Source organism: Meriones unguiculatus, chromosome 20, assembly GCF_030254825.1.
Source record: "Meriones unguiculatus strain TT.TT164.6M chromosome 20, Bangor_MerUng_6.1, whole genome shotgun sequence".
Classification (NCBI taxonomy): domain Eukaryota; kingdom Metazoa; phylum Chordata; class Mammalia; order Rodentia; family Muridae; genus Meriones; species Meriones unguiculatus.
In genome coordinates this window covers 45559606-45582684 of record NC_083367.1, presented here as the reverse complement: position 1 = coordinate 45582684, position 23079 = coordinate 45559606, and the positions used below count along the sequence as shown (strand labels likewise).

At 41.1% G+C, this 23079-nt stretch overlaps 1 protein-coding gene across 1 annotated transcript in view; it reads right to left on the bottom strand.

Annotated features, from left to right (window-relative positions):
- Window positions 1-6935: 6935 nt before the first annotated feature.
- Wasf1 (WASP family member 1) overlaps window positions 6936-23079 on the bottom strand; it is a 45921-nt gene continuing 29777 nt past the window's right edge. Inside the window, 9 exon segments of the mRNA XM_021648667.2 lie at window positions 6936-7792; window positions 8659-9070; window positions 9072-9131; window positions 9134-9290; window positions 10340-10519; window positions 11714-11886; window positions 13025-13142; window positions 14648-14801; window positions 18636-18770. Of these exon segments, the coding sequence (XP_021504342.2) occupies window positions 7635-7792; window positions 8659-9070; window positions 9072-9131; window positions 9134-9290; window positions 10340-10519; window positions 11714-11886; window positions 13025-13142; window positions 14648-14801; window positions 18636-18770 (1547 nt within the window). The 3' untranslated portion in view covers window positions 6936-7634.

The window sequence follows — 23079 nt, the reverse complement described above, 5'->3', positions numbered from 1 at the left end:
TTTTTTTTTTGTTTTGTTTTGTTTTTGTTTTTTTTAAAGTAATGCTGGGCAGTTGACACAGAATTACTCATTCTTCCACTGCAGCTACACCTGACATTTCTGAAAAGCCTTGCTAAGGGTAAAATGTCTATTGCCAAGGAACTGTGGGATGAAAACATCAACCAACCCAATCATTAAACCTCTGGTCTCATCTCACTATGCTCTGAGAGGTAAAATTAATAAGACCACACATACTTATTATCCGAGCCGAGGAATAAAATGGATTCCTGCTAACAAGAGTAAATTGGGCAGACAAGATAAACTCAGACATAAAAGAGGACAAGAGTCAAATCCCAGAGGGCTTCCCTTTGCTCCTTCTTTGTTCCGATTTACACCATCATCAAAGCAGAATTCTCTGCCAGGACGCTTAGAAGGAAGACTTCTAGACTGAAAAGTTGTCCATGTAAAGGGCGGCTATAGCTGTTAATCTGAAAAATTCTGCAGGTGAGATGGGAAAAGCGGGTCTGCATCCTAAGCCTGCAAGGAGTCGAGGCGATGTAGAACCTGGGGAGGTGGAGAGCTGTCTCACGATGAAAGGATGCTTTGCTTGCATGAACTGACACCTCAGAAGGGCCTGTGAATGTACCTCCTGAAAAGAGATCAAGCCAGCACTGCAGCGAACTGTGTGAGCGCTCCAGTGTGGAAATCTAATCACGAAATTAGGTCAGGCTGCTGGAAAGCAAGCAAACCACCCTCCAGACAGACTGCACACTAGAGACACAGTACTTTCGTGGTCACCAACCTCAGCAACTGCTTATTGAGATTTCCTGTTGCTACTTTTTCTACGAAGCGCATACCCGCCCTTTCCCATCCTTAATGAATCCTTCCCTCCAACCACACCCTCATCTACCCAAAACTCCAACAGCATCACACACCTCTCCAAACCTCTCCCTTACTAGCCTCGACCCTAGAAGCCATCTTGACTCTTTCCTCTCTAAGAATAGTCTAGCAATAGAAACCCCAACGAAGTCAGCTGCCTTCAGCATGATGCTTTCTTATGGCAAATGAAAAAGTAACTAAGACAGAGCAGGTACCAGGGAGCAGGCCTGACCATGTGTTTGTTTTTTGTTTTGTTTTAAGACTTTGGGACTTTGTTCTAGGAAAGCTGAATGCTGCCAGCAGGGTTTAAGGGGCCATTCTAGAAGGAGTTTAGAAGACAGTAGGGCTGACTGACCTCAGTGTGGACTATGGAGGCCCAGCTCAAGGGATTTCAAAGGAAAACAATAATAGCAACTGGAATAAAGACTATTCTTGTGATATTTTGGCAAAGAATGTGGCTGCTTTTTGCCTTTGTCCTAAGAATCTGCTTAAGGTTAAACTGAAGAGTTTTGAACTGATTTTCTTGGCAGAAAAGATTTCAAGATAGCTTAATATTGATTCTGTCACTTGGTTATTAGTGATGGCAGGTGAAAAGGACCAAGCAGGGTACAAAGAAATACAAAATGAACAGCTTAAGGAGAAAGCAAACACCAGGAGATGAGCTAAGGCTTATGCTGAAAGAGAAAAGGAAATGGAATAAAGGAAATAGTACCCTCAGTGCAAGATCCCATCTAGTTAAGTTTCCAATGTGCAAAAAGCAAAAGCTTATGCAACAATAGAAAGTAACAGCAAATCTGTTTATGCAAATGTAATGCAGGGCGAGGGCAGCTTCTAACCCAAGCCAGCAGCCGAACATGGCAGCATCTGCCACATGGCTCTGACTTTAGACTCATGAGCGGAACAGGAGTAAAGGGGTTGTGAAATCTGCCTCCATTAAGGAAAGTCTCTGAAGCCAGGCATGTGTGTGTGGCAGGGGAGTCCCTGAGAGGCCATTGCAAAGCTGTAAGAGTGAAGCCTGGGTTGCATGGGAGACTGGGAGATGTTGGTGAGGCCAGAGCCAAGAGCAGCTGTGGTGAGGGAGCGGAAGCAGCCCTAGAGAGGTGTGTGTGTGTGTGTGTGTGTGTGTGTGTACACAAGTGCGTGCACATGCACACACTCAGCAAACCCAGAAGGGTGGAACCACCTAAACCCTCCAATATCAGACACAGAGCTACAAAATCTAGAGTTTGCCCTCCTGGGTTTTGGTCTTGCTTCAGTCCAGGAATCACTCACTCTGTGCCATTCCCTTCTTTTGGGAATGGTAATGTATATTCTGTGCCATACATGCTGGAAGTATGTGATCTGCTTCTTGATTTTGCAGGGGTTACAATTAAGAGACTGCTGGGAGTCTCGGAAGAGACTTTGGATTTTTAAACTGTATGGGGATTGTGAAAGACAGTGGGGATTTTGAAGCTGTACTAAGAACATTTTGCATTACATGGCCATGAGCCTGTAAGGGGCCAGGGAGTGAATATGGTGGTTTGAATGAGAATGACACCCTTGGGTTTATATGTGTGAATACTCAAGTCCTCCCTTGGTGGAACTGTCTGGGAAGGATTAGGAGGTGTGGCCTTGTTGGAGGCGGTGGGTCTATGAGGGTGGACCTTGAGGTTTCAAAAAGCCGCAGCATTACCAGTCTGACTCTCTCTCTGCCTGAAGCTTGAACATCAGGATGGAAGAAGCTTTGGCTACAGCGTCAGCACCATACCCGCCTTCCTGCTGTCATGCTCACTGCCACGATGGTCCTGGCCTCACCCTCTGAAACTGGAGCCCCTAACGAACTCTTTCTTCCGTAGGTTGTCTTGGTCATGGTGTTTTGTCACAGCGGTTGAAAAGAAAGTAAAACAGTGTCTGTACTGTAAGCTTCCCTAACATAATGTTCATTGTGCTTTGTTGATTTATCTGTATCCTCAGAAAAGAGCGCTCTGTTCACTGTCAATAACAAGCACCATTTCAATCCTGAACGTATAAAGAAGTCATCCAATAAACAGAATAAAGATAAAAACAAACCATCTCTAACAGACCTGCCCCATTTAGAGTGGTCGAAGTGTTTCCTATATATTTTCATTAAAGTTAGAAGCATGCTTCATGACCTTTACGATTACAAATAAAATACACACAATGGAATACTGGAAGATGTTAAAACAGAAAACATCTTTCTGGGTCCTTTCTGTTGCTTCAGGTCAGAGGGGTGAATGGGGAATTTTATTAGTCACGAAGATATCTGTGTTCTGTGGTATCAAAGAAGTAGTATTAAAAAAGTTAGCCTAAAGGCAGCAGGGATACACAAGAAAATTATCAAAAAGTCTTTGAGTATAATACACCCAGGGTCCACAAGGATACACATGTGCATACAGTAAAATACACAAAATCATTCCAAGTTTACAGAAAAGAGGATGCATACCCTGAAAAAGACTTCAATACAGGCTCAGCTGTGTGTGTATGTGTGTGTGCTTCCCCCATAAAGGAAAAGGCAGAGCAGCTGGCCTTACAATAATGAGAAAAAGGTATTGATGACTAGACTTTAAAAAAAAAAAAAAGTGTCTCAAATGCTCATTCAAGGCTGTATTCATTCTTCACTCAGAGCCTGGCTGTCAGGCTTGAAAAGCAACAGAGATTACTGCTACATTCTACAGTCCAGTCATGGAGTTCTTCATCCAGCAGTGAATAAATAGGGGTGCATTATACGTATTACAAGGGCCTATACATTCTGTTTGGCTTCAGTAAGTTGCTTTTAATTAATTATTTCTACCAACTCAGAAATTCCCTAATTTGACATTTCATTAGTTCAACACAGAAACTATCTTTAAATCCTGATTTTCAACAATGAGCATCTTTTTACTGGTTTATATGCAGCTCTTGTTAAGTGAGTTTAATAGAGATATTGGGTTCAAAAAGGAATTTTTTTGTAGAAGCTTGAAATAATTCATCTTATACTTACTTCCCTTTGGGGAGTTTTTGCTTTGTTTTCTTAAACAGCTAACACCAAGAGAAAAAGAAGTGGGGTTAGAAAGATGGCTTCGAAGTTTTAGCCGGAGACATAGAGATCCAGGTTCAGTTCCCAGCACCCACCTAGCAGCTCACACCTGTCTGAAACTCTAGTTCCAGGGACCCAATGACCTCTTCTGGCCAATGTGGGCAGCATGCATACAAGTGGTCCAGACACAAAACTCCAGGCAAAACACCAGTATACATAAAAAAAAGAAATCTTTTAAAAAATAGTGGACTGAAAAAAAAAAAATCAACAGTGTCATGTTTACTGAGGATGAAGTTAAAGTTCTTTGAAAGTAACTCATGAGAATTCTAATTAAAACATAATTTTGCTTTTTACCCTAAAAAAAAAAAAGACTTCAGAAATATTAATGATTGTCAGCTTTTGACTAGAAGCCACTCCTAAACTGCTACAGTTGTGATGACCAGAGAGACTTCATGAAAATATGATGGATGTGCGAGGAAGGGCGGGGCTTTCCAAAGATAAGGCCACAGGAGTCCTTCACAGTTTATACAACACAACCCACATTTACATTATTTTTCCTTTGGGCTCCATCTCATCTGCTCATGTTACTATAGGTCACGGGACCATGGTGACAGCTTGACACGCCTTAGACTGCTGAAGCTGACGCATGTCCCTCACGTAGGGATGGGTACAGACGAATACCCTGCCCTCCTATAGGCAAAGGCTGCATTTCATCACGGCACCACTGATGTAGGCTATTCTCTGCACTTCTGAGTCACCGCCACCGGGAAGAGCCCAAAGGGGAGGAAGCTTTCAAGCAGGTGGATTAAATACAGAAACAAAGGAGTTGGTCATGTGGTGATGAGTGGTACCCATACTATATATTCATTTTGATTCTACAGTTGTGGAGAGCCCTGCTGAATATGGAGAAAGTTCAGCCATAAGAAGGTATCATCATCCATTAGCTTTCATTCTTCTTATGTAGATAAAGCTGACCCCACATACCTTGTTAAAAAAAAAAAAATCTCAGCAGAGTAAGCTGAATACCCTACATTGAAAGGTTATTTTGACTCTACAGTGGAGTTCTGGCTTCTTCATTTTTTTTTTATCTTCCAGAAATATGCTCAAAAACAAAAACCAGAGACTCTATAAACTATGATATATACACTTCTGGGCTTTATCGATAAACTTATCTACCTTATTACTAAGAAAATTTCACCAATTTTCTTTTGCATTTCCCTTAATTGTTCAAGCCCCACACCATTCTGTTTTGGTTATTTGGTTGTAGTTAATCTTTATAAAAAGTACATTGGGGCTAGAGAGATGCCTCAGTGGGCAAAGCGGTTGCCACAGGAGTCTCAGGAGTTTGGGTACCAAGGGTCCATAGAAACCTCAGTGCAGCAGCGCACATCCACACTGTGAGCATGCCTCCACGCAGATGGGAGGGGAGACGGATGAGACCCCAGAAGCTCGCAGGTCAGCGATCCTGGTACATGCAGTGGCAAGCAGCAAGAGCTCATCCCCCAAGCAAGGTGAAAGATAAAGACTGACGGCTGTCTTCCGGCCTCCACATTCGGACACGTCATGTGTGGTCCCCTCCCAACACACACACACACACACACACACACACGTGAAGATTTTTTTAAATGCCAGTTGTGACTTTTTAATTATAAGCACACTTAAGAAGAGAAGACTTTAAACTGTCATATTTTAAAGTTAAGTTTGATACAATATTTTCCTAAGGCTGGAAAGAATCTTGAGTGGATGTTTAAACTCGTCCTAAATCTGTGGTTCTCAACCTGTGGGTCGAGACCCCTTTGCAGGGGTTGCACATCAGATATCCTCCTGCGTGTCACACATTACGATTTGTAACAGTAGCAAAATTGCAGGTCGCAGCATCAGAAGGGTTGAGAGCCACTGGTCTGCACTAAGCTATCTAAAAGGCTGGATCAAATCTTACGTTTATTTAAGCCACTAGGACATTTTTTCACTACACAAATTGTTGGATGTAGTTCATTATTTCTACTTTATACGGATCACGTGTTGCTGGTTAAATTCCTCCGATAGTATCTCCTCAGAAGGCGACTTTATGAATGGTGTCACCTCATTCCCCAATGATGCTTCAGGAAATAACACACCTTAGAAGTTAGATGCACGACTGAGCACTCATTTTCTGCTTATGGGCGCACGCATCCGTGCTCAGGTTTGTTCGCCTGTTTACTGTAGGCCAGAAGCAGCGAACCTGGGCACAGCTGCTCTAACCCAGTCTCCTCCTAGTGCTGCTGTCTATGAGGGCTTGTGGGACAACCTGGAGACAGGGCGGGGAGTGGGGAATGGGCACGGGGAGGAGGCCTGTGTGTGGAACTGCTACAGCCTCATTTTGGTCACATGCTCCAGGTCAAAGCGTGTCTTAGAGACTCCCAGACTTGAGGCATAGGAGCATGATGCACCTCTTTCCTGTATGAACTGGAAACTAAACTGCAAGATGTGGATACAGTCAAGGCTGTTAAAAAAAAAAAAAGAAAAAAACAAAAAAGCAAAATAAACACAGAAACCAACCTACCTAAATCTATTTAGCATAGTTTTTGTTTTGTTTTGTTGAGACCAGACCTTTGTGCAGCCCAGGCTGACTCGTTCTTGTCAGCCTTCCAGACGCTGGACCGCATGCACTGCGGGCAAGCACAGTCCCTGCTGGCTCCTTACGTGTCTGACGTCAAGGCTGCCTCCCTGCTGCCTTCAACTGATACAAACGCAAACAGCTCATCATCACAGACATCTGGCCGGAGTGGCGAAAAACTGACAATAAGGCATTCGGATGGCAAACAGCAAAGGTTGGAAGGTTGAGATCATAGGGAGCTGAGAGATATAGCTGTGAAACTTCAGAAAAGCTTGGCATGCAAAGTGATACAAAGTGAATAAATTGTAATAAATTAATGGATAAAAATAAACAAAGTACAGCTGAAAAAAGTTCCCTTACGGAAGAGACCGCTTGTACATTATAAGAGGAACTTAACAGCTGAAGTAGCTCCTTGAAATTTTCCACGCACTGCCTTACCAACAGATTCATTCAGTGACACCCGAGAACCTTTAAAATGAACCGTTTATTACATCAGATTGTTATTCTCACATTCTGTAAGTTACACATATGCTTATTCTGAGTAGTTCACGTGGAAAAACTTTAAACTTCTATAGGCAAGCAAAACTGTACCACACAATATATAAGTGGGAAAGGGTTCTGCTAAACGTTCAAATAAGGCAGGTATTTAAAACAATAAAATGATAACAAAAATTAACCATTCCTTTAGTAGAATTCAATACTACAAGCTAAATGTTCTTTCTGAGTGTATCATATAATTGAGGCAGTGTTTCTTCATTTAAAACATCAAGAAATGGAATAAGGCTCATTAACAGAGCTGCCTTCAAGATTTCATTCTCAGTTGCTTTCTTTAAATTTAAAAAAAAAATCACAAAGTGCACAATTAAGGTATATCAAAGATGGAGTCTGCTACGCTAATAACGGCTGTCCATGCTTAATACTTAGTGGTTTATTGGACCAAATTATATTTTTCCAGGGGAAAAAAAATAAGAGAAGCCACTGTAAAATATTTAGCTTGAAATTTATGCTAATACTTTTTATAGAAATCAAAAATGATGGAGGGAGAAGGGTTATTTGTTATGAGGAGTAGGAAGCAAAACACTAGAATGACCAAACATTTTCAAAGAACAAGCGCCACAGAGGACATGTGCATTCAGTCTTGCAATACACAGCAACGCAACTTCCTTACTCCAGCCAGTCCACTTCATCGAACTCCGAGTCATCTTCGGAATCACTATATTCCACGGCAATGCGGCGAGACAGGATGGTGGCGACATCGTTTTCAATCCGCTCGTGCTTAGCTTCCTGTTCACGCTGCTCTTCTACCTTGCGTAGCTGAATACCTGATACGGCAAAGCCAAGCCAATCATTTTCAATCAGAACGCAAAATCAGATAGAATCTTTCTGGATTAAAACCAAAAGCATGTGAATAATACCAACAGGAAAATAAACAGCAAACGCCACTAAAAAAAAGAATTTGAAGGAATCATAGGTGGGTCATTAAGTCTTCTGTTACACAATCATCTGCAAATCAGATACTGACTGCCCCTACCCCATTCTCCCTGTCCTCTGTACCTGCAGGAAAGGCACTATTGTTCTACACTCTTGACTCCTGCCTAGGAAATGCTGGGTTAAGCAATGAGTAAATATGTTCTTCCTTGTTTCTAATCGAAGAACCTTAATCCTGGAGAGGCATCTGGCAAAACGAACGTGAATTACACCCCAAATACACTGAAAATACCATTTTAAAAGATTAACGTAGGTGTTAGAGACAACTTGTTATTAAACTTTCTGTATCATAGACGTCCACCGCTTCAAATTCCTTTCTTTTTCAGTCTCACATAGCCTAGGCTGCCACGGGACTAACCGGAGCCAGGCATCACCTAGGACTTCTGATGGCCCTCCTGCCTCTATCTCCCCGGCCGTGGGATCACTCTCACGCAGCATGTGGTTGAAGCCCAGGGCCCTGAGCATGCCAGGCAGGCGTTCTAACAGCTGAGCTACAATCCCAACCGTGCTTTCAGGTCCTCATTCATTTTAAGAAACCCTACAGGTTAGGAACGTCGTATCACTCCTGAAAGTCATTCAAAATCCAAGTTCTACCTAGCCCTGTTTGTTAAAAAAACATGATACCCTGAAAGTTTGCATGTGTGGAATGTGGTAGTATCTCCATGACTGGAACAATGCTTTCCACCGCTGAGGAAATTACCTTTTCGTATTGCTTCCAGCAGCACACTCCTCGCGTCACTGATTACCGGTAGGGTGGATGGATGACGCTTTGGCTCAGAAGCAGGTACCACTTGTGATGGAGGAGATGGAGGCATTAATGGAACATGGGGACCTGGGGCAGTAGATGGAGTTGGATGTAGCCCAGAGGGCGGATGAGCAAGAGCTGCAACTGTGACAGGTGATGATGGCCGGATGCCAGGTGGAGGCAGAGGCGGTGGGGGTGGGGGCGGAGGCAGCCCTTGCACCTCACCCTGTGGGAGCGGGTGAACTGGCACAGTCTCACATACTGGGGCGGCTCTAGCCACTGGAGGAGAGGGCTGCACCAGCGGAGGAGCGACTGGAGGAGGAGCTGGGTGGAGAACGCCGGGGGCGATCTGAAGAGGGGCTGGGGGGTGGCGGCACGGCCGGGGCTGGCACAGCAGTGGCTGGAGGAGGAGGGGGGGGGCGGTACTGGAGGGGGGGGGCGTTGAAGTCATCGAAGCTCTGAGTGAAGAAGCTGACAAGGCAGATGGAAGAGGTGGCGGAGGAGGTGGGGGGGTGGGGCTCACGAACACAGGTGTTCTGCCTGCAGCTGGAGACTGGGGGCGGTTTTCTATCAAACCTGCAGCAGAACTGAAATGACAGAGAGAGCCTAGAAGTTATTGAAGAGGAAACTATAAAGAACTATAAAGGACTGCCGGTAGCTACATCAAAACAAACCCGTCAACATGTTCCTATAGAAACTTTAAATTACTTCAAAAGAATGAGAACTAAAAGAGTATAAGAAAACTCATGGGTGCTGCTGCCTTGGTTTCTGATAGTCTAACTTTCTCAACAGTCGACTATTTACGCACTCGGGAAGTTTGCGCTTGCTTTAGTACACAGTTGAAGTCTGTGCTTTGATGGGAGTCCTCCATGACTCCACACTCACCGCACTGCAGTGTCTGTGGCCATACTTAGGGCGCCACTTGGCAAGCAGGATGCTGGTGTTTTTATAGGCTGTTAAGGTGCATCGTATGTCATTTCAGTGAAGCCAATGCCAGCTCATTAAAAACCACAGAAGGAAATTTACAGCCCTCTTTCTTTCTAAGGCCTGAATACCAAATAAGCCAGCGATAGGAGGTTTTTGTGGTTTATCCTATTTTCAACTACAAATGGCAAAGCTGGAGTGTATTCCTCTATTAGAAAACTTCTTTAATATGCCTATGTTAAAATTTTCTACCTGATCACATTGAAGTTTAAAATGGCTTTGCTGAAATATTGCTACAAGCAACTGCCTTTGAAGTTGCTAAATAACAAACTAACACCTTTGGCCTCCATATTTTAGAACCTTACCACATTGCACAAATTCATTTTCTTAATCAACTATATATGCTAATGCTAGTTAACAAAGCTGTAATTATGTGAAAACACTAATCCTTACAGCAATGAGCCAAATGTCCCCAGGAGAATATGCCAGCTCTGATCAGAGGAAAGCAAACATGTTTCATAAGCTAAAGGTGACTGGCTCCCTAAAAGTAATTTATAGACAATCTCATGCTGCTTCCACACAATGATGGTTGACTAGAGCACCTGTGATAGAAATGATTTGCCTGAAAGCCTAAAATGTCTGTTATTGACCCCTTAAAGGAAAAGGTGGCTAATCCCCGAGATTAAAGCATTAGGAGGCTGTCCCCACATACCTGATACAGGTGGGTATGGGCTTTGCATCTCCTGCTCCGTGCATTGGTGGAGGTGGAGGTGGCTCATGTGGTCTGACCAAGACCCTTTCCTCAGCTCTGGTCAGAAGTTCACTCATCTGACTAAAGGGCAGGGCGGAAAGTGAGTAAGATCCGTCCATATGATCCACGTATGTCTGCGGCCTTAAAGAAATATACGCTATCAGTGTGTCTAATAGAGATGAAACGCTACAGCAATGGCTAATCTTTTAAATGCCAGTAGTCATTTCTGTAAAAAGAATTTTTTTTTTTTTTTTGCCCAATGATCGAGCAGTTATAAGAATAAAAAATGGAATTCATTATCATTTGGACATTTTGTTTTCTTAAACTAATGGCTTCCAAAGGAACTAGGGTCACAGAGACGGCAAGAAAACTCAGAGTATCACCAAGTAACAGTAACAGCAACGTAAGATTTAGATACAATAAAATTTTAGCTGAGCATGTGAGGATTTGTGTTTACCGACTGCAGCATATTCTGGGGGCAGAGCTGGTAACAGGTATGCACGGCACATGTCACAAACTCCTCCACTTACAGGCACCTATGTCTAACCGTAGCAGAAGTGCTCAGCTACGTACTTTTTCGTTCGCTTGTTTGACTTCTACTCTTTCAGCCTCTTTTAGCACCATAGCTAAGGAATAGCTCTCAGATATGCATGCCTCTTAAAATAGGCCCCAGTATTTCAGTTATGCCACTAATACTTTTTGTGTTTTTCAAAAGAAAACATTAAGCTCTTTTCCAATAAAATCAGTACAATAACCCATATATAGATTTTTCCACAGGAGTTTCAAGGCACGTATCTGTTATGGTAGTATGCTAGACAGGACCCTTGGCCCCTGAGAAAGGAGCAGGATCTAGGCCAAATGTCTATAAAGGAAGTTAAATAATTCTGTCTGAAATCCCTGATATATCTGAATTTGGGGATATGGAAAAGAAAGGAAGTAGGAGGAGAGAGAAAGAACAGAACTGAACCTCTTAACTCTTGGTTCATATGTGATGAATCAATACTTGAAAAATATCCCAGATACATCTATTTTGGCGGTCTAATACACTCTACCTGAACTATTAGGAGAGAGTTAAGTCTTCAGAGAAAAGCTAAAACAAAGCAGAAAAGTATCTACTTGAAACTTTTCTTTCTAATGTTGCAACACAAAGTCCAAATATGAAATAACCTGCCCAGGAGGCTGGAGGTTAGCAGGTCAGTGGTCAGAGTTGAAATGATTTCTATTCTAACAAAGCCTTCCAACTCAAGAGATCAGGAGCCAATACTCAGAAATACAGAGAGGTATTATAAATCAACCCAATGTCTACCATTCATCTAAAAGAAACATAAAAGAAACCTTGTTTCAAAATGAGAGGCGGGGCCATTCGCAACTTCAATATGCTTATGCAGGAGATCAGCATCGTCCTCAGCCAGCTCTGGACCTTGGGCCAGCTTCTGCCATTCTCTTCGCCTGTCATGAGGTGCTCTTGGCACTTTTTCTGGTTCATGAGGACGATCTAGATTTTTCTGCTATAACAAATGTAATGAAACAAAGCCAAGCGGTGAAATGCTAAATACTTAAAAAAGGGGTTAGAACAATCAAAAATAAAATCCTAAGGTCAATACTGAAAATGGCAATGTCATCATAATATAGCAAAAACACAGAACCGCTTTTATGTGTACATGCGGAGTTAAAATAGACTAGAGTTCACTGTAATCCCCGTTTCTCATCATGGCTTTGTAACTCAATTTCAAACTGAGGGATTAGCTACAAGATAGTGTGCCTAGACTTGAGGCAGAAATTACTGTGGATGGAAAAATGTCACTTGCCCTTACTCCTATACCTGTTTTTAATAAGTCTCAAAGATTTACCATGGATGGAACTGCCTAATGCCAGTCAAATATAACTAAGTCGCTAAATTATCTGTATGGGAAATGGCTGAAGATTAAAATCGGGGGAGACAGCACGGGAAGGCCTGGAGAAGGTACAACATATACCAAATGTCCACAGGGTCAAAGCAGGTGACAGATATGAAAGAAGCCTGTCAGGTGAGACTGGGGACACACTATGAGTGAGGTAGGCATGGCCACCTAAGGAACTCTACTTCAAACAAAATGTTAAACTCCTCATGCTTGGCGAACAAAAGCTGCACTCAGGAGCACTCTGGCTTGCCAAGTCATCCGTCTGCAGACTCCAGCTAGAACACCAGGGTACTGTCTAGCATGTAAGGATGTAACAAGAGGGCATTATGGAGACCCAGGAAAGCCGAGAAAACCAGAGGCATGATGAAGACAGACTGTGTCTCTTCTGTGCCAAGACACACCTTGTTTCTTCCTTCTACGTGCTTTCAAGTAATCAATAGGAAACAAGGCAGATTCGGGAGTTTTATCAGGGAGCCGAGAACGGCAGCTCAGCAGACTGGGAACAGGGGTTTAGTGAGAATACCCGTCCAAACAGCGAGGGCATGCGGTATGGCAAAAACACCCACTGGCTTAATTTACCAACTTTAATCACGTCTACACGATCTTTTCTTGTGATCCGTGTCACGAGAAGGGCACGGGCCCAACAAAACAGGGCCGCCGAAGTATGGATTAGCCAAGCTTCCCATGTGCGACCACATGTGAACACGTAAGAAATAACTTCAGGGTTCTGACTCTGTTGGAATACCTTCTGCTTTCTCTTCTCCTTCCTCTTATCCTCTGTATCTTGCAACATCTTTTCTTTCCACAGGTCAAAGAAGTACGAAGGATTGGTGTAGAACTTCAGCCCTTCCTTCCCATCGTCCCTGGAACACAGCACACCCAGCATATTAGGCGAGACAGAGGGACACGCAGACCAACTCCTGCCGTGTGCTTCCCTCACATCACCACACCGTCAGCGCTGGGCCACACAGCCAGCGCTGCAGTGTTGCCTTGCCAGGCGTGGTGCACACCAGGGATCTTGGCACTCAAGGCGAGGCAGAAGGGCACAAGTTCGAGGCCCCTCTGGATAACATGAGACGACTGTGTATCAAAATGAATAAATATTGCCAAAATAAGAGATTTTTAGTAATAAAATTTTAAAAATAAATGAGAAAGAAACTGTGGGAAATGGAAAAGCAGACTCTTTTCAGAGTTGACCAATAGTTTTTTTTAATTTAATTAATTACACTTTATTCACTTTGTATCCCCCCCATAAGCCCCTTCCTCCTTCCCTCCCTCCCTCCCTCCCCCTTCTTCACAAATGCCCCTCCCCAAGTCCACTGATAAGAGAGGTCCCCCTATCCTTCCTTCTGATCTTAGTCTATCGGATCTCATCAGGAATGGCTGCACTGTCATCTTCTGTGGCCTGGTAAGGCTGCTTCCCCCTCAGGGGGAGGTGATCAAAGAGCAGGCCAATCAGATTATGTCAGAGGCAGTCCCTCTTCCCATTACTATGTAACCCACTTGGACACTAAACTGCCATGGGCTACATCTGTGCAGGGGTTCTAGGTTGTCTCCATGTCTGGAACCAGAAAATTTGAACACAGGGGTCTTCCCAGAGACTCATACTCCAACCAAGTACCAGGCATGGTGACCAATAGTTTAAAGTACCAGTGTTCACTTTTATCTCACTTTTGCTGAATACTAAATTTCCTTTGGGGAAACCCAATAATTAGAAATACTTCTGCCAAAAACCAAAGTCTGGAAAGCAGGAGCGTTGCTTAGAACTGAGAACATTTCATGTTTCCACCGATGTTCTAATAAACTTACCATCTTACTAAATCTAAGTACTTCTTCATTTTCAGTTCAATATTAGTTAGCATGCACTTACAGGCATGCTGAGCACAGCTTCAAATAACAATTTGTATATCAGCTTTTTCAGGATATGTTATACATCTTAACAACACATATTTAACAACTGCTGTGGAAAAAATTCCCAAAAAACACTCATTTCAGGCTCCACTGGAGTAAGTGGTGGAAAGTATTTAAAAAACCTACATATTCATTATACATACATACATATCTATATATCAAGAACATACAGAATGCAACAATGATTGGTATTGTGGAATTTTGAGCCTTACTTTCCTATGATTAAAAATTAAATTAGAAAGATAATGCCAACTTCCTTGGTAATAGCTTTGCTATTCATAAGCATTATCCGTCAGAGCCTGCAAAGCTCATGTAGTGAATAAAAATGGTTTACTGAACTCAGTAGGAAGGGAGGCCGTGCTCTGCTGGCTGGAGTCAAATGAAATTAAGTGTGTGTGAACCAAGCATTTAAGTCTGAAGTATGAGATACAGGTTTTTAGCTTACTGTCCAACTGACCTGTAAGGAGTGAGGATATTGAGGGGCGGAGGCTGTTCACAGACGTCATACGTCTCCTGCAAGGGGATGGGCAAAGTCTTGCGGTCGAAAAGCTGCTGGTCTTGAACTGTAGAACTTCGGAAAGCTTTTCTCATGGTTATATCTTGCAAAGACACTAAAACAAAAATCACAAACCCATTTAATTTTCCTAAGACAACTCAGCTGAATGAGATGTTTGTTTTAATATGTTTGTTGAAACATACTGCATGTCTGTTTCAACGCTAGTATCCCAGAAAGACTGTGTGCCTTAAATCAGGAGTCATTCTAAACATCCTATCGTTGTCTTTATCCTTATCTTTCAGTCTGATCTTCTAGAAGAGTTTTTATCATAACCTTCCTTTTCAAAAGCTCAGAAGGTCCTCATGACACATTTCCAGTATTTCTTTTTCTTTACTGGCTATTTTTACCCACCCCACCCAACTTAACATCTCTTGCTTTTCTGTCATCTTTCCCCTTCTAGTTTTACTCCTCAGTGGCTATCATCAGAAGGAACTCAAGGGATTAATTGATAGTGGTATTGTAGGTTAAGCATAGTGTCAAAATCCTGCTATGTCTACTATAAATATTACAAATGGGTGATCTATATTAGTTTTGACTTTACTCGCTTATTTGTGTATAATGATTTCAATCTAACAACAGTTTTGAAGGCTGAGACTTTCATGTACATTACTATCCCCAGTAATTACTTCTGTACCGTCCAGCATATTAAAATAAGGTATACATCAAAATACTATAAGCTAGACATTGACAGTGGTTTCTTCACATGAAAAAAATAGGCAAAGCTCATGCGATGGCTCCCAGAACTTGGGAGGTGAAGGCAGGAGATTTATCACAAGTTCCAAAACAGCCTAGTTTACAGAGTGAGGCTCTATCTCAAAACAAAACCAAGATCAAAAGAAGAAAAATCTCTTGCATATTTGGATCCTAAGTGTACAAATGCTATATGTAACAGCAACGTCAGTAACCAATCAGTTTTCAACCACTTTCCCTAAAATACCATGTAATTTCTTATAAGTACAGCTCATGAACATCTGGGTCTGTATAGCACAGGGGAGCAATGGACTGCTCTACAGTTTTCACAGGGTAACTGCATTTTCAGCAACGCCATACACCTAACTTGTAACACATTCACGAACATTAGACTCTAATTTAGAGCTAGGAAAAGAAAAGAAAAAAGCTTCCCCTCACTATCACCAGAGGGTGGTTAGGGAGCTATTTAATGAATAAATACTCTATGTAATGGATACTTTCACTGATTTTCATTTAACCTTTCAGCGAAACAGAAACTATTATTCTATAATTAAATACAAAAAGCCAAAACTATAAACTACACAACAGGTTGAAAAAGCAGCCCTCCAGAACAGAAAACTCAGATCTGTTTTTGAGGCTAATTCTTGCCACAATCCATATAAGGTTTTCAGGCTACTGGAAGGGGCCGGTGTTTTGGGCAATGAATAGGGATTGATTGCTGCCACCCTCTCACTCTATTTATCAACTCTAAACTATGCAACCAAAACAGAGCCGGGTGCCAAATGCCCAAAGCCATTTTGGTAAAGGAAAAAAAAAAAGCAAAATAGTAAGTACATTTCTGTCTTCAACTCCTCTCTATCACATCTTACTGATAAAGAGACCAGGGTGACAAAGTCCTTTCCACTTGAAAATATCTTACATTACCTCAATAGTATTACACAGTGACGATGTTGGCTCAATGTGCTTGTAAACAAAATTGAATTAAATACAAATGTATACATTTTATAACATTTTTACACATTTTTCTAAATTACATTGGTAGTTTCATGGTTGCTACCACTTAAAGATAATCCCAAATACTTTTATCATCCTCTGTAGTTTTAATTATATGTTCACAATATTTTCTTTGAATTCCCACTAAATTTCAAAACTCAAATTGAATCACAAATTTCCACAAAACAATTCCTCAGCTTTTAGATTCAGAATTCTTTTGCATGTTTCACATATTTAAAAAAACAAAACTACAGAAAAAAATAAAGGAAGTTACATGTAATTCTGAAATACTCATACGAAGTTATCTTTTTTACTTTTTACTGGTATCTGTACTTTTACTTTGAAACTTAATGATGGCATTAAGTCATTTATTAGCATATAACAGCATGAGCATAACCAGAATGTAATATATACATGCATGAAATTGTCAAGGAAGAAAATCAGTAACTGCTATATTTAAAAAGTAATAGCATTAATTAAATATTAATTTTTATTATATATGAAACTGAATTTACATAATACTGCTGGCAAATATTTGTAACTAAATATTAAAAAGAAAATGATGATATAAATTATATTTGAAAGCATGTATGACTCGAATGTATTTCTCAACAGTAACAATTAAAGATATATTTCAAGAATTTCATGAAATGTGATTAACATATATAAATACACTTTAAAGGAAAGCTCTAAGAGAAAAAAACCCTACAGATGAAAAATATACACGTGACCAGGGTGTGGGCCTAGAACTTAAGAAAACTCTTATAACTTCAGAATGAAAAGATAATCCAATTTTAAAATGGGCAAACAGAAGGGGTATAGAAGGAAAAAATAAAAAATAAAGGAGCAAAGAACTGAATGGATATTTCTCCAAGAAAATATACACAGGGCTTTACTCTTAATATCATTACTCATCGAGGAAATATAAATAGATACAAATGGATCTTAAGAACACAGGGAAAGACACCCTGGTGATAGGAGGCCACTTATGCAGCGGATTAGTGATAAGACACAGGCAGGGTGAGAGGGAAAAAGTAGAGTGGGGCCTCTTCGTGCTGTGCTAAAAATGTTCTGAAACTGACCGAAGTTACAAAAACTAGATAAATACGACCTTGCAAAGCTGTATCTCAATTGTACTGGAGGCTGTAAATTAGGGTATCAGACACTGATATTATGCCTAATGGAGTTTGTTCCGTCACCAAGACAGTCATCCTAACATTCTACTCTTCGCTTTTAAAATATTTTAAAAACGTTTTCATTGTTTAAATTTAGATCTATAACTTGAAAATTTATACTAAAAATGTTATTCAGCAAAACATTTGATGAGTACGTTATAAAAAATTCACATAAAACAAGTCTCTACAGCTGTGGTTCTCAGCCTGTAGTCACAACCCCTTTGGCAAACACCATCTCCAAAGATATTTAATTATAATTCATAACAGTAGCAGAATTAATTATGATGAACTAGCAACAAAATAATTTTGTGGTCAAGGTCACCACAACACAAGGAACCGTATTAAAAGGTGGCAGGATTAGGAAGATGGAAAACGACTGTTCTATAGAACATAAGGGAAAATTACATTCTTTTTTTGTATGAGTAAAGAAGCAAAGAAATTTGTGAATTATCAATATTTCAAGGCATTTTTAAACAAAGAAATAATTAGCATGCAAGATTGGAGGCATGAAGTGTGTTTTTAGCACTAAAATTCTTATCATTACTACATAGCAGTATGTTTAAAAAAAACTAAAAAAACACTTATTTTTGTTTTATTCGTAGCATAGAACAATTTGTTTGGGAATGTTCATTTAAATAGTAGTAGCAGCTGATTAAATGTCAAGGTCATAGTTTAGCAAAACATACACAAAGGCACAGTAAAAGGAGTTTCAGCCAAACCTTAAGATTTTAGATGCTTTTCATATAACTTGTCAGACAAAAAGGGAGAAAGAAAACTGAATGAAGAGTCTAATTAAAATGTTTTTATGTCAAAAAATAATTAAAAGATGAATAGAAAACACAATCCGGATTTTTTTTCAATGGAGAAACAGAAGGCCAAGCTGACAGCTCTTAGAGATAATACACTGATTTATTTCTGCACGGACACAAAAGGTCAGGGATAGATTGTGTATTCACAATACTGTTCGGAAACACACCCTCATCTCCTCTGCCTCAACACAATATAAAGAAAAACAGAGAGAGGAAACTTACGCTCTTCTTCTTTAGGATCCAGCTGTGTAACGCTGACAGACAAGCGGTCCACGCGTTCTTGTAGTGAGTTAACTCTGAAGGAAAAACTGTGTGCTTCATTGAATAATTCTCCAAAGATGTCCTCAGCATACTTACCTAAGCAGAAAGGAAATGCACCGTAACTGTAATGTAATGGTAATCACCCATTCACAAAAGCCCTGTGGCAGTTCAGAGTGCCGTCCTGTTGCATTTGGCATGTATCTGGGACTAGCTTAAACTTTAAACCCCACCCAACATTACTCAGCAATAGAGGACAGGCGGGGTCTAGGGAGACTGATGGAAAGACTTCATATGCTTTACATTAACTCCTAGATATGGGATAGGGAAGATCAGGATGTCAACATCCACACAAATAGCATATGCTTTCACCCCGGGACCAGCATTTATACAGATTCTGCTAGAGCTGAGTTTCAAGCCAGACAGCAGAATAAAAGAGATCATCTGTAAAAGAGATCAGTTTAAGACAAGGAACTTTTTATAGTCTGCGTAAGCTTGGTGGTTCTGGATGCTGTAAGAAAGCTGACTCAGCAAGCAATGTGGAGCACTTCCTCCAAGGCCTCTGCATCAACTCCTGCCTTGAGTTCCTACCCTGAATTCCCTCAGTGATGAATGGAGTGTGACACCAGAGTTGCAAGTTGAAATAAACTACTATTTCTCCCCGCAGTCGATTATGACCATGGTGTTTTATCACAGTCACAGAAAACCTAACTATGAGAGATACATTTGTATTTTTCTGGAGAGAGGGCCCATAGCTTTTCTACTGTTCTTTAGTGTCCATGGCACTCTCCCCCACAAGTTTAACTTGGTGGATAGCATCCCCTCCATTCTCTTTATATTCCTTACATTTCCTATCTGTCTCCCCTCCCCTCCAGAGAGAGGTTAACAATGAAGTTACAATGGGAAGCTCATGTGCTCATAGCTCAAGTTCAACTACGCTTACGTTAAGACTCTACAATGTCATAGAATGAGACGAAGCACAAATCCTCTCCTCTCACATTCTGTCCTCCACAGTCAGGCTTCCCCAGGCTCCAACGTCAAGTCATTTCAACTCTCCTAATCAACACATGGTTTTTTGTTTGTTTGTTTGTTTTTCGTTTGTTTGTTTGTTTTTGCCTCTATTCTTCTTCCTTTCAAAACATTTTATTCTTTAAAGGCCTAAGTCAATCCATACTTCACATAGCAATGCTGGGATTACAAGTGTCAACACCAGACTTTTAGAATCATTTTAGATAGCCAAGTTTTCTAAGTAGCTTAAAATTACTAAGTGTATCCCTTATTATTTTAACTGTTTTAGATGAAAACTATGGTAAAATATACTCCTAAGTGGAAAATAAAACAAACTATAACTTAAACTTTTCTTGAGGACTTATGACCAGGAATTAATTATTAAAGTCAATTAACTGTCTTAAGCCATAAAAAAAAAAAGCGCCTTGGAATATTAAATGGTCTTTTTCCAGTTTTCAGGTTACATTTTCAGCTATCCTGTAAGCTACTGATTTTAATCGAACTCAGTGATGCCTCTTCTAATGTGTCTGCTCCTTCAATCCTTCAAAACATCAATGTTTAGGAAACCAAACCATCCTGTTTCCGCTTCCACCACTTCTGGTGTCTATCCTGTTTGCCATTCTGAATGAGATTTAAGCATCTTCCCTAGGGTCCTCCTTAGTATTTAGCTTCTTTAGGTCTGTAGATGGCTATCCTACATTATATGGCTAACTCTGCAAGGCTCTATCCAACAGGGGATAGAAGCAGATGCTGAGATTCATGGCCAAACTTTGGGAAGAGTACAGGGAATCTTATGGAAGAAGAGAGGGGTGGGGATAAAGGGACATGGAGGGGGCAGGAGTCCCACAAGGAGATCAACAAAGCTAAAGGATCTGAGCCCAGGGGGTCCTGCAGAGACTGCAGCTGAGGACCATACATAAAGATGAGCTAGAGCCCCTGCTCAGATGTAGCAGATTGGCAGCTCAGTCTCCATGTGAGGGGAGTAGGGGCTGCCTGTATCATGAACTCAGTTGCCTGCTCTTTGATCACTCACCCCTGGTGATGCGGCCTTGCCAGGCTGTGGAGGAAGAGGATTCAGGCAATCCTGATGAGACTTAACAAGCTATGGGCAGATGGCAATGACGGAGAACTACCCCTTTCGGTGGACTAAGGGAAGGGGATGGGGGGGAAGTGGAATGGTGGGACTGGGGAGAGTAGAGGGAGGGGGCTTCAATCGGGGTATATAATGAATAAATTGTGAAAAAAAAATTTAAAAATGAAATATGGAAACAAAAAAAAAAAAAAAAAAAAAGAAACCAAACCATCAAGTGTTCCAAAACCATTAAAGTAAAAGCAAACAGGTTCTAGGAGGGGTTAACTGGTTATCCTGTGTGTGTCTGGCTCTTTTCTTTAGAGTGCAGGATTATTTAAAAAGCCAAGGGGCCTTTGAAGTTTAACCTAATTCTAGGTTTTTAATTATGGCAGGTAGGGAAACTTGAAAGGTTAATTTCAGGGTAATAAACTATTGTTACACCCTGAATCCATGGAATTTTCTCTGATTTACGGTCTCTATGGATGGGTTAGAAATTATCTAAATGGCCTGAATGCAAAAGTGAAGCCTAATCTTAATTTATTTTATGGGGCTTCTGTTACTAGGCGCTACAATGACCATGGACTGAGAGACATTGCTGCTTTGTCTCCCACAAAGAGTCTTCACTCTCTATTTCAAACTGACCCCCCTAATCATATTAATCCTAAATTTTGTACGGGGCAATAAATGCCTAAAGTGTATGTTACTAGATTCAGAATTTATTTTAAATTTAAGAATGTTTCCCCAAAGTTACGGATATCACTTCTATACTAACATATGCATAGAACAGATTTGTATATGAAGTTTTATAACATTAAATCAACTAGGCTGGCCACAGAAAGTCAGCAAAATATCTTTAAATAATATGGCTAATTCTAAGACTCTTGTTTTGACTAGTATGAAAAACTTAGGATTGGTTTCCTGTGTGAAACCAAGTGGTTTCAATTAAAAAACAAAAAACAAAAAACCACCAACAGGAATAAAGAGAACAATTAAACTGATTTCACATGCGCACCCTTTTATTTATCCTCACAGCTATTTCAAGGGCAGTGCAAGGATTGAGTGTCTCACAAAGAAGACTCAAGCATGAGGTTGTCCAACTCAACAGGACTCACGTGTGGAGGTATGCATCTTGATCTTTCCCTGGGCTCTCTGACAATGCCGGCGGTGCCAGCAGGCGAAGGCAGACTCTTGGTTAACCGTGTGATCCCGAGAGTTAGCAACCAAAAAGCCGGTCAGGGCTGCTGAGCAAGGGCACCTAGTGTGTGTGAGGCACCAGAACTTACGACATTCACAGAGACGTCAAAAGTGAGGGTCATCTGTGTACCCTCCCATGCTGCCCTAGCTATAGTGGGAAAGGCCCCGGCCTTTTCACTGAAAAGAATTACATTAACAATTTCTTGGGCCAAGTGTGGGGATAGCCCTTGTAGTTTTGTATCAGTGAGTTCTGTATTTGTGGGTTTAATGTAAATCACTCAATTCTGTAAGGGAGAGTTGAAAAAAAGTGCTTCTGTACTGAACACATTCTGAATTTTTTCCTGTAAGTGGTCCAGCTAATAATTACTTACATGGAGTTTACTAAGTGTTATGAGTAACCTTGGATGGTTAATGGGCAAATGTGAAAATTCACCACCTTATTATCTAAAGGACTTGATTATCTGTAAATTCTGGTATGGGGGGGGGATCTAGAGTTAATCCTAATGAGTAACAGGAGGAGACATGAGTTGACAGAAGAGGAAAGGAGCCAAACCCTTTTTGATGATGATTCCCTAGTACCACCCAGGGAATGTACCTAGTCAAGAACACCTAATTCATATTTAAAATAGAATATAGATATCTGAGTAAAAAGCTCATCCTTTCCATTAAAAGACACACTGGGTTTCTTTTTTAAATAAAACGTTAATAACAGGAAATAATCTGTGTAATTCCTGCAACCCTCTGTGCCCAGCACTGTGGACTATGTGTATGAGCATGCATATGTGTATGGGTGTGAGTGTGCATGCACACGTGTGCATATATGTGTTTTGCACGTGAGACAGGCTCTCTCACTGAACTGGAACCTCGCTGTTTCAGCTAAGGTGCCTGGCCAGTAAGCAGTTGGCATCTGCCTATCTCTGTTCCCCAGTACTGGAGACAGAGGCACATGTAGACATGCCTGGCTTTTTATGTGGGTACTGGGGATTTGAACTCATGTACCATGGTGGCACAGCAAGCACTCTGACTCACTAAGCCATCTCTCTAGGACCCCTGTACTTTTTCTACAGCCAATTCTGCCTGCCAAAAGCTGAGTTTTCTTGCTGCTTTCACATCATGGTGTATTTCAGACTCTTG